The sequence below is a fragment of the Gavialis gangeticus genome, unplaced genomic scaffold, assembly GCF_001723915.1.
Source record: "Gavialis gangeticus isolate Ggan-Ray unplaced genomic scaffold, GavGan_comp1, whole genome shotgun sequence".
NCBI lineage: Eukaryota > Metazoa > Chordata > Crocodylia > Gavialidae > Gavialis > Gavialis gangeticus.
Window position 1 is genome coordinate 28,840,024 of NW_017729025.1, and position 12,530 is coordinate 28,852,553.

The following is a 12,530-nucleotide window of genomic DNA, read 5'->3' on the forward strand; positions in this document are numbered from 1 at the left end:
AACATTTCATTTGGATGTTTTGTGATTTAGCTGGAATCCTCGCCTGCAAGCTGCAGGGCAAGCCATTCTGGTATTGCCATTGTCATCAGAGACTGGGTGGAAACAGAAATCATATTTTATTGTCTTTGTGCCACTATAAAAATTTACATGCCAGCATAAAGGCCAAGCAAACAGATGTCCATGCCCCTTGTTATGCCACAAGTGCCCAAAATTTGTGGCTGTGACAAAGGTGATATTAATTTATCCTGCTATTTAGCAGCTGGCATCTATCTGCCCTGTGGCATAAGAGCCTGGGCACCCCACAGCTACCTACACTCTCCATCTGGTGCTCTAGAGATTTGAGGTTCCTGATTCTGTGCATTTTGGAAATTCTCAGGATTGGGCCCCGCAACCTCTGGGCACACCTCACTGGCTTTTTCTTCCTACAGAGAAATGCCCTGGGGAATCTTAGGGCATGTTTCTGTAAGCAGGGAAAACCAGAGTTTCCTGCCTGGAGAGATGGGCCCTTGGGATCTCCCTCAGCAACAGCAGCTCAGCCTGTGCTATTCAAGCAGCAGCAACAGAACCTGCTGCTCAAGTGAAGAGAGCCCAGGAAGCCTCTCCCCCTCCCTACCTACCCTACCCTACCCTCCAGGGGTCTTTATAATTCTCCCTATCCTCCTCCCCCACCCCCAGGGCACTGAAAAAGTTTGCAATGCCTCTGTTCATATCAATCATCCTCAACATGCAGTAGCATTCAGACGTGTGAGATTTAGGTTTGAGCTCATATGCAACGTCCATGCAGCACCAATGGACCTGGTATACCGTGATAGGCTGCATCCCTGACATCTGCAACATTACCTCGTGGTAATAGTCCAGGTCCTATCCCCAGCAAAAGATATGATGGATGACACATAGGAGACCTGTAAGCTGGTGGTAGAGAGGGTGTCACGTTAAGCATATCACAGGCAAACAACAAAGCCATGTTACAGCAAGAGAGGGTCAGACAGAAGCTGTACTGGAAGAGGAAGAGAGAAAAAGAAACAGACAATGAAAGTTTGGATGGTTAGACAGAAAAAACATAGTAGGGCTGGACAATGAGTAAGAGGAAGAGAGTAGGACAAAGGACAAAAGCAAGGGGACATGGGACAAGTGGGACTCATGGGAGCAAATGGGAACAAGGCAAATATAAAGAGGGAAACTGAGAGGGAACCCACAAGTTATTTCAGAAAAATGAACAAGAGAGAATAAAGGGGTGGGAAATAAAGGAAAAACCTGTAAAGAAAAAGGAGGGGAAAAAAAGGAGAAGGGGAAGAATGAACATGGAAGAGAAAAAAAAAAGAGGGAGAGAGAGAAGGGGGTAAGGAAATGGAATGGGAAGAAGGCAGGCAGGAAAAGACATGCACCTAGAAGGCTAGTCAGCTTTATTTGGTATGCTCAAGCTCTCAGCTTTTACTGTACACTTTTATATGAGAAAAAGGGAGCTGGATGAAAGGGAACCAGACAATTAGGATCCCAGAGAAGGAGTTGGAGGGAGAGTATCCAGGCCAGTATGTGGGCTGAGAAAGGGAGGAGCATGCCAGAACTTATATTTTTCCAGTAAATACCCCATGAGAGTATGGGTTATGATCATTAAAGAGTTTTGGGCAGGAAATAAAGATCTTACAGGAAGCTGGAAGGAAATCAACTATGTGTCAGGCCTTTGGGGAGCTATATTAGAATTATCTATCCAAGGCCATTGATGTCTTCCTTTAAGGAGTTTTACATGTAGCTTAAGCAAAGGAGATGAAAACAAGGCAGCTCACAGTCTGCATAGAACTACATGGTGGAAATGCTGAAATGCGTCTTGAAGGAGGCCAAACCATTGTGTGTCCAACTGTCCCTTGCTGGATTCTGAGTAATGAATGACTGTAGGGTTCTAACAGCATTTCCAGAGATATTTCTCCATATGAGGGAGGGTGGGGGCAGGAAGCAGAATTTATGTGCAAGAAACTAATTTTTCCTTCAATGAATAACTTTTATCTTCCTTGAAGAAATGGCAGCTGAGACTTTAGAGAAGGCTTAGCCCCACCTTTACTGAGAACTGCCAAAGCCTGTGGGAGTTTAACCAAGGCTTTCTCCCTGTGGTGGTATGTATAGGTGATCTGGGCCCCCAGAAAGGAATCTGCACCTTTGCTATCACTTAAAGAGGAAGTTGTACTGAGACAAGTAGTGGCTTTTTTTGTAAGGGGATTATTATTACTACTACATCCCAGCAGTAGTTTCCAGAGTTTCAGAAGGTCAAAGCACAGCTGAACCTGGCTGGGCTTTGACCTTAAAGCCAATCACAAGGGGAAGTCAACAACAGCCAATCTAAGAGTGTCAGACACAGAGGATTGCTGTGCTTGTCCAGCTGCAGATAGTCTGGAATGTACAGATTGTTAAACTGTGTGTGGCCAGATACTTTGTCGTACAGGAACCATAAATACTGGAAATGCCAGAGAGCTTTTAGCTTAAAGCTCCTGTCAGTTCTTTCTCCAGCTGCTAAAACCCTTGGCCAAGGAGTCTTGGAACTCAGCTTCTGCTCTTTTTAGATGGTGTAGTCAAGCCATAACACTTGAACTTGTGGAATAATCACTTCTATAGCAATATGCTGATGTCATAAACATAGAATTATGACTTCACTGAAAGCTGCAGCAAAAGAAAAGACAGATCAGGAAGGAGGAACCTAAGCCCTGGCACCTGTCTCACTGAGAAAGGGAATCCAGACTGAACAGTCAAGTAAATTGCCTCTGCATAATTGCATTTCCTTCAGGTTGCCTCCTCTTAAACATGCCTGAGCAGCAAGAGGGCAATGCAAAGACATGGTGAATTACAGTAATCTAACACAGCTGGAAAACGCAGCCAACATTTTAATTTTGCCATCTAACAGTAACAACCCAAAGCTCAGAGGGTATTCTTTTAAGACCTCAATCTGAAATCTAGAGAAAATGCAGCTCATGTAGTCTAGCTAACTAGACTCCACAGAACAACAGCATTTGTTTCCTGTTGGGGTGATGATACATTCACTTCAGGAAAAACACCAGAGGACCGAATTTTGGAGAGATTTTAGCCCCCAGAAAGTTTTTTAAGTCAATGGCTCAAAACCCAGCAGCTCCCATTGAAAACCTGCTCAGTAAGCAGTAGGGGTGTGGAAAACAGGCCATATTTGATTGGGAATCAGCCCAAATCAGGGACAGTGATTCAATTCATTGATTTGGATCACTGTCCCTGGTTCAATTCAATTCGATCAAATCCAAATCTGAAGATTCGATTCTGATTCAGAGAATCAGTGATTTGGCCATAGACACAGCTTTAAATGTTTTTTCTACATACCTCAAGGTACCAGGCGTGGCTTGTGAATGCTGCAATAGTGGGGCAGATGAAGCGTCCCACAGGAGCTTCAGGTAGGGGGCCCTGTGTGCTCGGTGGCAAACCTGGACGTGGACCGGAAGCACTTCCAGTCCACTTACAGGTCTGCCAGGGAGCACACTGGGGCCCCCCCCAGCTCGGCTATTGGCTGCAGGGGGACCCTGGGTGCCCCCCTAGACCCAGGAGGCACCAGTCACTGAACTGGTGGGGCTCTGTGTGCTTCCTGGCGGACCTAGAAGTGCTTCTGGTCCACTTCCGGGTCTACTGCCAAGCATGCTGGGGAGCCCCCCACACTCCTGTTGGATGCTCCATGCGCCCCAGCATCTCAGCATTCACGAGCCACCTCATACCTTGAGGTATGTAGAAAAAACATTTAAAGCTGTATCTATGTCTGAATCATAGAATCTTTCCAAATCTTTCCTAATCGATTTGGAGGGTTCCGATTCGATTCGGAAAAATTCAGTTCAATTCAGATTCGCAGATTCGGCCACCGAATTGGGACGAGTCTCTGCCAAATCAAATCAGGGACGGAAGCTTCACACAGCCCTACTAAGTAGATACCCACATGGGATGCAAAATAACTCTTTTGAAAATCAGGCACTAAATGGTCTGAAATAATAAAGTCATCCACTAATAGGTAAAATCCCTTTTTCTTACAGACCTTCTCTAATATCCCTTCCACTCCTCTAGAGTGGCCTCCATTATGTTTTCACTGACCTTCCTTATACTCAGAGAAATGAAGACCACAGTTACTTGAAAAAAATTTAGGCACTTATGAACACTCACTTGTTCTTCTCAAATCCTCCTAATATCTTCACCATGAGGCAATCTTCCTACATCACTAAGCTACCCCTTGGCTACGAAAATTCAAAAGAGATTAAATTAGATATATGTTAGAGCAAGCAGAACTTTCTCTTAGACCTGCATCCCTCTTCCGAGGTGGCAAGATTCCATCAATGCTGCCTGCAGAAGATCCTTTGAATCCTGTGGGTAGACAGATGCACCAACATTAGCATCCTCTTGCAAGCAAACGCCATAAGCATCAAGACAATGATCATCCAACATCAACTTTGCTGGGCCAGCCACATCATCCAGATGTCCAACTCCAGATTCTTGAAGCAAGTTTTATTCTCCCAGCTCGGTCAAGGCATACCCTCAAGAGGAGGGTAGAGAAAATGTTTCAAGACATCCTCAAGGCCAGCTTGAAAAAATGCAACATCAATATTAACTTGTGGGAGACTATTGCCCAGAACTGCCCCAAATGGAGGGAGTCTGCTGCAAGGATCTCAGTATTTTGAAAGCTTACAATGACAACAGATGAAAAAATGGAAGTGACAGAAACAGCACGTCATGGACCAAAGCAAGAACCCAGAGTCACCCACCCTGCACAGAAATGTGCTTGAGCTGCAACAGAGTCTGTCAATCCTGGGTAGACCTTGTCAGTCATTTTCAGACCCAGTCATGGAAGACAATCATCCTAGACTTCAAAGGACTGATGATGATGTTGTAAAATAGATATTAAGTCTATTCAGTTGTAATTAGGGAACAGAAAGAAGGAAAGAAAGATGGAACTTATTCTTTCCTCACATATTTTAGTCTCAGAGAAATTCATCCTGCTGTCACCCTAATTTACTCAGCTTTAATCATCTCCCCTTGGAGAATAAAGTGTTTAAATGAGTGGAATTAGATCTAAAAATCTCTATTTTTGAACCAGAAAATTGTCCCTAACAAGCCAGGAGAGCTGGAGCATAATATAGCAATACAGAGGAGAAGGAATAGAATTTATTTTGCCAACATGCTAGCACTCTTAAACCTTGTAAGGGCTAGGAAACTTCACACGTTTCAATTTTCATATCAACCCAGTGAGGACTGGTATTACATAACTAGTGGTGACCCCAATGAGATCATTCTGTAGATTCCAATAAGACTCCAAAGGGCTGAAGCATTTATGCCCATGTTCCATGCTACAAGTTTCCACCTTAACTTCAAGGGAGGAAATTACACTTTCAATGCTTTCTCATTTGTGCATGCCTCCAAAGCTCCCCCCAGCAATGGCTTTTCAGGACAGAAGAGGCACCTGTGTAGGAAAAAAAATGTGTGCGAGTGTGTATAAAACAAAATGTGTGTGCATGTTTATCTTATGAGGAAAATCCCATCAGATGCTGAAGGGTCATACTGGCCTGGGATGTGGCCATTCACCTGAACCTACCCAGCCACAAATGCAAATCCACCATCATGTGGAAGGTGACTTCCTCTTGTTAAGATTCTTGTAAGTATCAGATACCTCCAGTGTCTCGTAAGTAGTCTCTCTCACCATCTGTGAGATTTTTGAAGATATGATCTAGTTCTTTGTGAAGGACTCCAGTTCAGTAAATGCTTACATCTCAGAACAGAGCTGCATGAAGTGGAAGCTGTCAGACTTCATAGAAGGATGTTTCCTTTGTATCAAATTACTTGCGATAAAAAACAGTAAAAAGCCACTGCATTTTCTAAATTAATACTTTTGGAAAAACTGATCTCATTCATGCTTTCCTGGGGTGACATGGGAAATGCTAATAATTACACAAAGCTTAAGTTTTCCATATTTTGACAAATAATTTGAATCAAAACATTTTTTGTTCAGATTTGCTGGAAACAGGGTTTTTTCGTCGTGGTTTGCTTTTTCTTCTTTCTTCTCCCTGCCCCTTAGTTTTCAGTTCTTCATCCAGAAAATAACATAATGCAAAGATAAAGAAGTTATTTTCAAGCAAGTGAATGACTTCCTAAGCTTGGTAGGATTAGTGCGATAGGTCCAGACAAGAGGAAGAATGCCTTGCGTTTGAAAGCTCAGTTAACTTAGTCCAACCATGCAGTTGGTCAAATAAAAGGTATCACTCCAAAGATTACTTGCCTCTTTCTAAAAGATCACCTTCTGGATCAGAATTCTTGGCCCAGGTCAGCACATTTGCCCATGCATCCCTCACAAGTCCACAAAGAAACACAGATTTATTTATAGCAGAAGTACAGGAAGGATATATCTATATCCATAGATTGAATCTAGTGACAATCTCCCTTGATCTATGATTCTCAGATGGACTGACAAAAATTCTTACTTTTTCTAAAGAATGGAAGGATGGAAGTGTAGACATGTTAAAACTCAAGATAACTGAAGGCGGCACAGGATGAAAGAGAGACTGAAAACCCTGACTTCTGATTATCATAAAGAGTTTGTGAGAAGCAACAGGTCATCTGCAGATCCTAGGAAGTTCAAAAGCCTGTAAACAAGATCAGGAAAACATAAGCATCCAGTTTCAAATGTTAATGGCCTACATCAGGGGTCAGCAACCTACAGCCCATAGGCTGGATATGGCTTATGGAGGTAGGACTTTGGCAGCATTTAGCGGTGGAGGGGCCTTCTGCAGGTGCTCTCCCCTTGCCACCATAGGGACAAAGGCTTGCTGTGGGTGTTTCCCTTATGCTGCCAGGGAGACAAGCAGAAGTGGCAGCAAGTCCTATTGATCACCCACCTCCAACCCAGGACTGGCTATTCTAGCCCACAGCCAGAAAAATTGCTAACCCTGGGCGTACATTATTTCCTGCTCTCATGAAACTATGTGGCAGGAAGTTTAGGTCTCCTAAGTCAGTGTTGATCCTGGAAGACACGGTACTGTACAGGATGATTTGAGGAACTTGAAGGCCATCAGAAAAGACCCTGAGGGCATATATAGGGACAGTAAAAAACCATTTCTGTGAAGGGGCCCTCTGCAGTCAGTGTGGCTGGAAGGAGGATAAATATATTTTGTGGGCGCTGCTGACTTTAGTGGGGTTACAGTGTCATTTTACATGACGAAGTTTAAAATTATCTAAGTTATTTTTTAACTCAAAGCTGAGGATGAAAGAGAGACTGAAAAACCTGACCTGAAAAAGCTGAGTTTTGTGTATGTATCTATCTTACATACACAAAACTCAGCTTTTATTCCTAAATAACCTATGTACATGAAAATTTCATTTGGAATTTACAAATTTGTCCCATTAAATGAAAATACATCTTAGTAAAACTTTAATATAGCAGTGAATTAGCTGCACAGTAAAAATACATCAAAACATTTCACTTTGATACATGTTTATTGGTGCCCTGCACTTTCAGTGTAGCAGGCTGGAGATGTAATAAAAAAAGGTTCCAAAATTTACTGATTCTATTTCATTTAACCCACTCTAAACAACCAGTGCTTTAGAGTTCAAAGAATTAACTTTTTTACTGCCCATTACAAGCAAAATTTTAATATTAACTTTTCAGAGTCTGTTTAGAACTCTGCTCTTTTAAAATTCTTTAGATACATTCCTCGAGGTAAACAAGAAATTTCAATCTCTGTCACAATCAAAATTGATAAGGCCTTCTTTACCCATTTTATATCACCTCCATTATTAGTTCATTGCAAAACACAATCTTATTTCATACTATAAATATCCATCCATGCACAAAACACAGGGGCCAGAAGTTACACATTAATATTTCATGTAGGCTTCCAAGACTTCCTTTACCCTCTGCAGGTTTGTGGGTACACTTAAAAAGATATCTTTAGACTTGGTCTACTTGGTCTTAAAATACAAATATACAATATCCATAAGCATAAAAAAGTAAAGCCTAGATTGCCTTACCATTGGTATGAATTGCTAAACTCTTATACATGTACATTATAGCATCATGCTGATTAATATACATATTAGTTAAATATATCAATCATTAATTGGGATGTGGTCAAGTTTTGTTTGTGTTTTTTAATAAGAAACTGTTCATATACAAGTAAAAAAGATTTTTAATTTAAACTTACTTGGAACACCTGAACCAGATACACATCTGTAAACCCTGCTGAGATATTCAAGTTACACTGAGGCATAACCAGCTGTGTGAAAGAAAATATAACTCCTCATTGGTGATATATAAGGTATGCTATTTCCTAGAAAATGCAAATGATTAAATTCTAACATTTACATTTTCATATTTAGACATTTTAATTATTGTGTGTCTTCCAGCTTTCTTGATACTTTTAGTATCAGTTCATCACTGTCAATCAGAAACAACTCAGTACCTCAGTGTTGTCACAGATTTTCTAAATAAGGTAGATATACAGTACAAAGTGTAGATAGTGAAACAATTAAGCATGTATATACAGTATGTTGAAAGGCATTTTTGTGACCATTTTAGTAGAGCTTATAGAAAAGAATTAAGATAATTACCGGTTCTGTTGATATCACTGTATTGCAAACTTTCAAGCCACATTTTTATATTAAGCTTGTACTACTTTGTATATTGTACAATAAACGAAAAATAAAGATCATTCTTAAGATGTGACACTTAATTACTGAACTGAGTAAGGTAACCAGCACAGGGCTTAATTTTCCTGAGGTTTGTAAGAATTTTTAAAGAAAATCACAGTGACCAGGCTAAACTGCAAACGTACTGTTAAGTTTTAAATATACAGTTTATACAGAACTTCTGCGCATGGTCATCTCACGATTATGCGTGTTCACACTGCCGATTCTTCTATATAACTCGCCATTGCATAATACTTGTATCTTTTCCACCTGTGGAGATGAGATGGGTGTCTTCACATAGAAAATCTACATTAGTTACATGACTACTATGTCCACCATATACATGGCTCGGAGCCTGGAAAACACCAATATAGGAGGTTATTATTGCAGAAACTATAAATTACTTTTAAAAAATGCTTAGTGATATACAGCACTTAAACTACTATAAATTAAACTGTTGCATTATTTCTATTAATTCAATCAGGTGGTTTTAAAATGCGTGCCAAGTTACACACACCTTTATCTATGTATAGTATTTTACTCATATAAAGAATGGTATAGATTCCTTTTTTTAACTTGTAGTTTATTGTATTTTCCTCTTACTTAGGAGAGTAACATTTCCAATGCTTGTAAGGCTTTGCCAGACCAGACACTACCAAAGCAAATTCCTTACCCTAAATTGTGAACATGGATAGGAGAAGAGATGTACTTTGCCAAAATCATCCCCTGTTGATAGCAGTTTTCTGCCATGTGATCGACAGACAGCATTGATATCTGTTCCATCTGAACCTTCTGGCCATACACCTAAAAATGGAGTAACTGATTAAATATTTCTGCTATGCATACAAAATACATGTGTTGACTGATGTCCTACCAAAAACCTAAGCTATGAAGTCACTGTAAATAAAAAACTTAAAAACATGACTAGTGATTTAGGCCCCAAATGTATTTGCCTAACTTTAAGATTATAAATAAGAATGAAGATCTGAGGGTGTAGACAGACATTTGAAACATTTAAAAAAATGGAACATTTCAACTGGTAACAGATATACAGCTCCCTACTCCCCTTCAAAATTGCTGCACTAGCAGCCAACAGCAGTGCTTTCCAGCCAGGGGAACACAATAGGGATTGCTCGGCCCTTTGCCTCTCTTCTCCTCCTCTGCACTCCCATGACAGGGGAAGGAAAGGGGGGGAAGCAGAGCAGACTGTCAGTGAGCACTGCCCACACCTTCACCACCCCAGGCTCTCTGTCTGCAGCACCTAGAGTGCAGGAAGTCCTCAGGATCCCCGCAACAGCCAGAGTATAGGAAAACTGTGGCAGCCTGAGTACCCAGAGAGCCAGTAGCCATAGGCCTTATACCGCTCACTGGAAGATTATTACAAGATACAGCCCACTGCATTTTTTTCACACAAATCCAATCTAAAGTACCACTTTGGTTACTTACAAGAAATGACATCATTAATTATGTTATCAATGTTTTAATAGAGGCATCAACAAGATACAACCATGTTATCATGTTACAATGGAGTTGTTAAATGCTTTTGTTACTCACTGCAGACCAGTACTGGTTGTTGCTCTCATACCTATGGGTGCATCCAGGATCTTGTAAAGCCAGGACAGGGTGGGGAACCAGCAACTAGTGCTGCAGGGATGACCCTACCCCCACTCCCAACTACCCCACACCACTGGGGCCGGCAGACTGTGCCACAGGACCAGCAGCCACCGTCTTTTCTTAAGTGCCTCAGTCAAGTAAGAATCTTCCTTCCCCCCTCCCTTCTCCCTTGTGTTTAGCAGCACGTCCTCTCCCCTTCCCAGCTGTTCCCTCCCATTGCCCCTCTCCCCTGCCCACTGCTGTCACTGCCCCTGCTGTGTGGGGGTGATCTGGGGGTGGGAAGGCTGCCCCACTCCAGCCAGGCTGCATATGGAGCCAGGCTCAGCCAGACACAACAGCAGCATGCAGGTTCTCTCCCCCCACCCCCGCCTGCTCCCAGGTGACAGGGAGCACCTGGGGAGACCAGGCAGGGAAGAGGAACCTGACTGCTGCTGCTGCTGTCCCTGGCTGAGCATGGCTTGCTGTGGAGCCCAGCTGGAGCGGGGCAAGTGAAGCTGCTGACCCTCCCCCTCCTCTACCCACCCAGGTCAGCTGAGCTATCAGGAGCAGTGGATGAGGGAGCTGGGAGGGGACAGGCCATGCTATAGAGAAAGGAGTGGGAGGAGGGGGGATTCCTGCTTCCTTTGGGGACTTAAAAAAAGTCCCTGATTTTATCCCACAGCGTTGCCTGAAAGGAGAATGAAAGGGGAATGCCACTTCTCCACTCTGGATCTGGCTCAATTAACCTCTAATTAGATTGTTAGTTCTTCAGTGTTGTCTTGTGCAAAAAGCTGTGCCGTCAGCACAAACCTGCAAAACTGTGCAGCATGCACCCCAGCTAGTTCTCCCCACCCTTGGAGACCCCTTGTTTTTTCTGTTACTTTGTTCCCGCACGCGCCAAATGCAGGCGGGAAGAATTAACCAATCCATGCCCGTGATGCGAGACACGTCATTTAGCCTATAAAATCCATGTGCAAGCTTCTGCCCAGCAGAAGCAGCGCTCGTCAGCGCACTGAGGAGGAACTTCTCCTCCCCGCCTAGGCTTGGCCAGCCTTGACATTATTCTCCGCCAATGAAATTGCCCCGGCGTACCCATTCCCAGTGCACTCGTTAAGACTGCGTTCGTCTCTGTATCGAGAGGGTCTCCGCAGCTGTCGATCTGTTGATTTTTCAATCTCGCAACGCAACTGTTATCTGTTACCTGTTTTGACTTGTGCCTCCGCATCCATTCTACTGACGTGTAAGTAAACGAAAACAAAAATCTTGCAACCATTACGCGTGTCTAGCCGCCTCCTTTGCAAACCCCCACCCAAAGGAAAAAGGACCCAACCAGCTCCACCGATCCGCACGCGAACCCGCACGACAAGTGTATGGACCACATTTGCATATATGGTCTGTAAAGTCCATGAATGCTTGTGTGGTGTAAAATATAACACAACACAAATGAATATGAAAACTTTACTGTCTGTACAGTCATATACAGACTTTTCTGCATTCTAAGTTTTTTTATTGACTTTCGTACTTCAGATTTTATTTGCTCCCTCACTCAGCAAAAAAGGCTGCTTAACTGTAAGAGTCCACTCAGAACAAGTTTATTTTTCTTTGTTTTGTTAAATATTTAGAACTGGAATGCTAAATATCATAATTAAGTGACTTCCCCTGCTTATAAACTGTGACAGGGCACTGTTGGTACCAGCCACTTGAAGGGCCTGGAGCTGGCAGCTGCCAGGTGCTGGATGAGGGCAGCCATTTTGAACCTAGGGCTCCCCATATAAACTGGACAGTTCTGCTGCTGGAGGCCAGGCAACAACACTGCCTGGCCGGAGGGCTGCTGGTATCATCTGGAGGTAAGGGAGGAGCTGTAGGGGATGGATAGGAGGCTCCTTGTCCTGGGTATGACCTAAAACTGCACCCTGCTGGGAATGGGTGGCCTGGTGGGGCTCCCAGTTGCACAGGAGCCCCCAGGAAATGCCAGGCCAGTTACCATCCCGGTGAAAGGCGGGTCAGGGCACCTTAACCCTTACCCCCACCGCTGGGTGGGTTACCCCTTGTTGGAGGGTCTGGAAGATGGACCCAGTGGAAAAAGAGTAAAGCCATAGACTCACGCTTGTCTGAAGTTCCCCTGACTGGCCCATGCTGGGGCCAGGACTAGAAGGGTCAAAGGGCAGGAGCCCACCACGTGGGATGCCCAAGAGCCAAGGGCCTGGGATCCTGACTGGCCTGGAGGCGGGCCAGGGCCAGTGAGCCAAAGGTCCGGGGGGGGGGGGGGGGGG

At 43.4% G+C, this 12,530-nt stretch overlaps 1 protein-coding gene across 4 annotated transcripts in view; it reads right to left on the bottom strand.

Moving 5' to 3' along the window:
• Positions 1–7,454: 7,454 nt before the first annotated feature.
• Positions 7,455–12,530, bottom strand: part of EML1 (echinoderm microtubule associated protein like 1) — a 312,189-nt gene continuing 307,113 nt past the window's right edge. For all 4 annotated transcript variants that reach the window (XM_019518578.1, XM_019518580.1, XM_019518577.1 and 1 more), the window contains 2 exons: positions 9,338–9,468; positions 7,455–9,019 (listed from right to left, as the gene is read on the bottom strand). In XM_019518578.1, the coding sequence (XP_019374123.1) occupies positions 8,894–9,019; positions 9,338–9,468 (257 nt within the window). In that variant the 3' untranslated portion in view covers positions 7,455–8,893. The remainder of the gene's footprint in view (positions 9,020–9,337; positions 9,469–12,530) is intronic.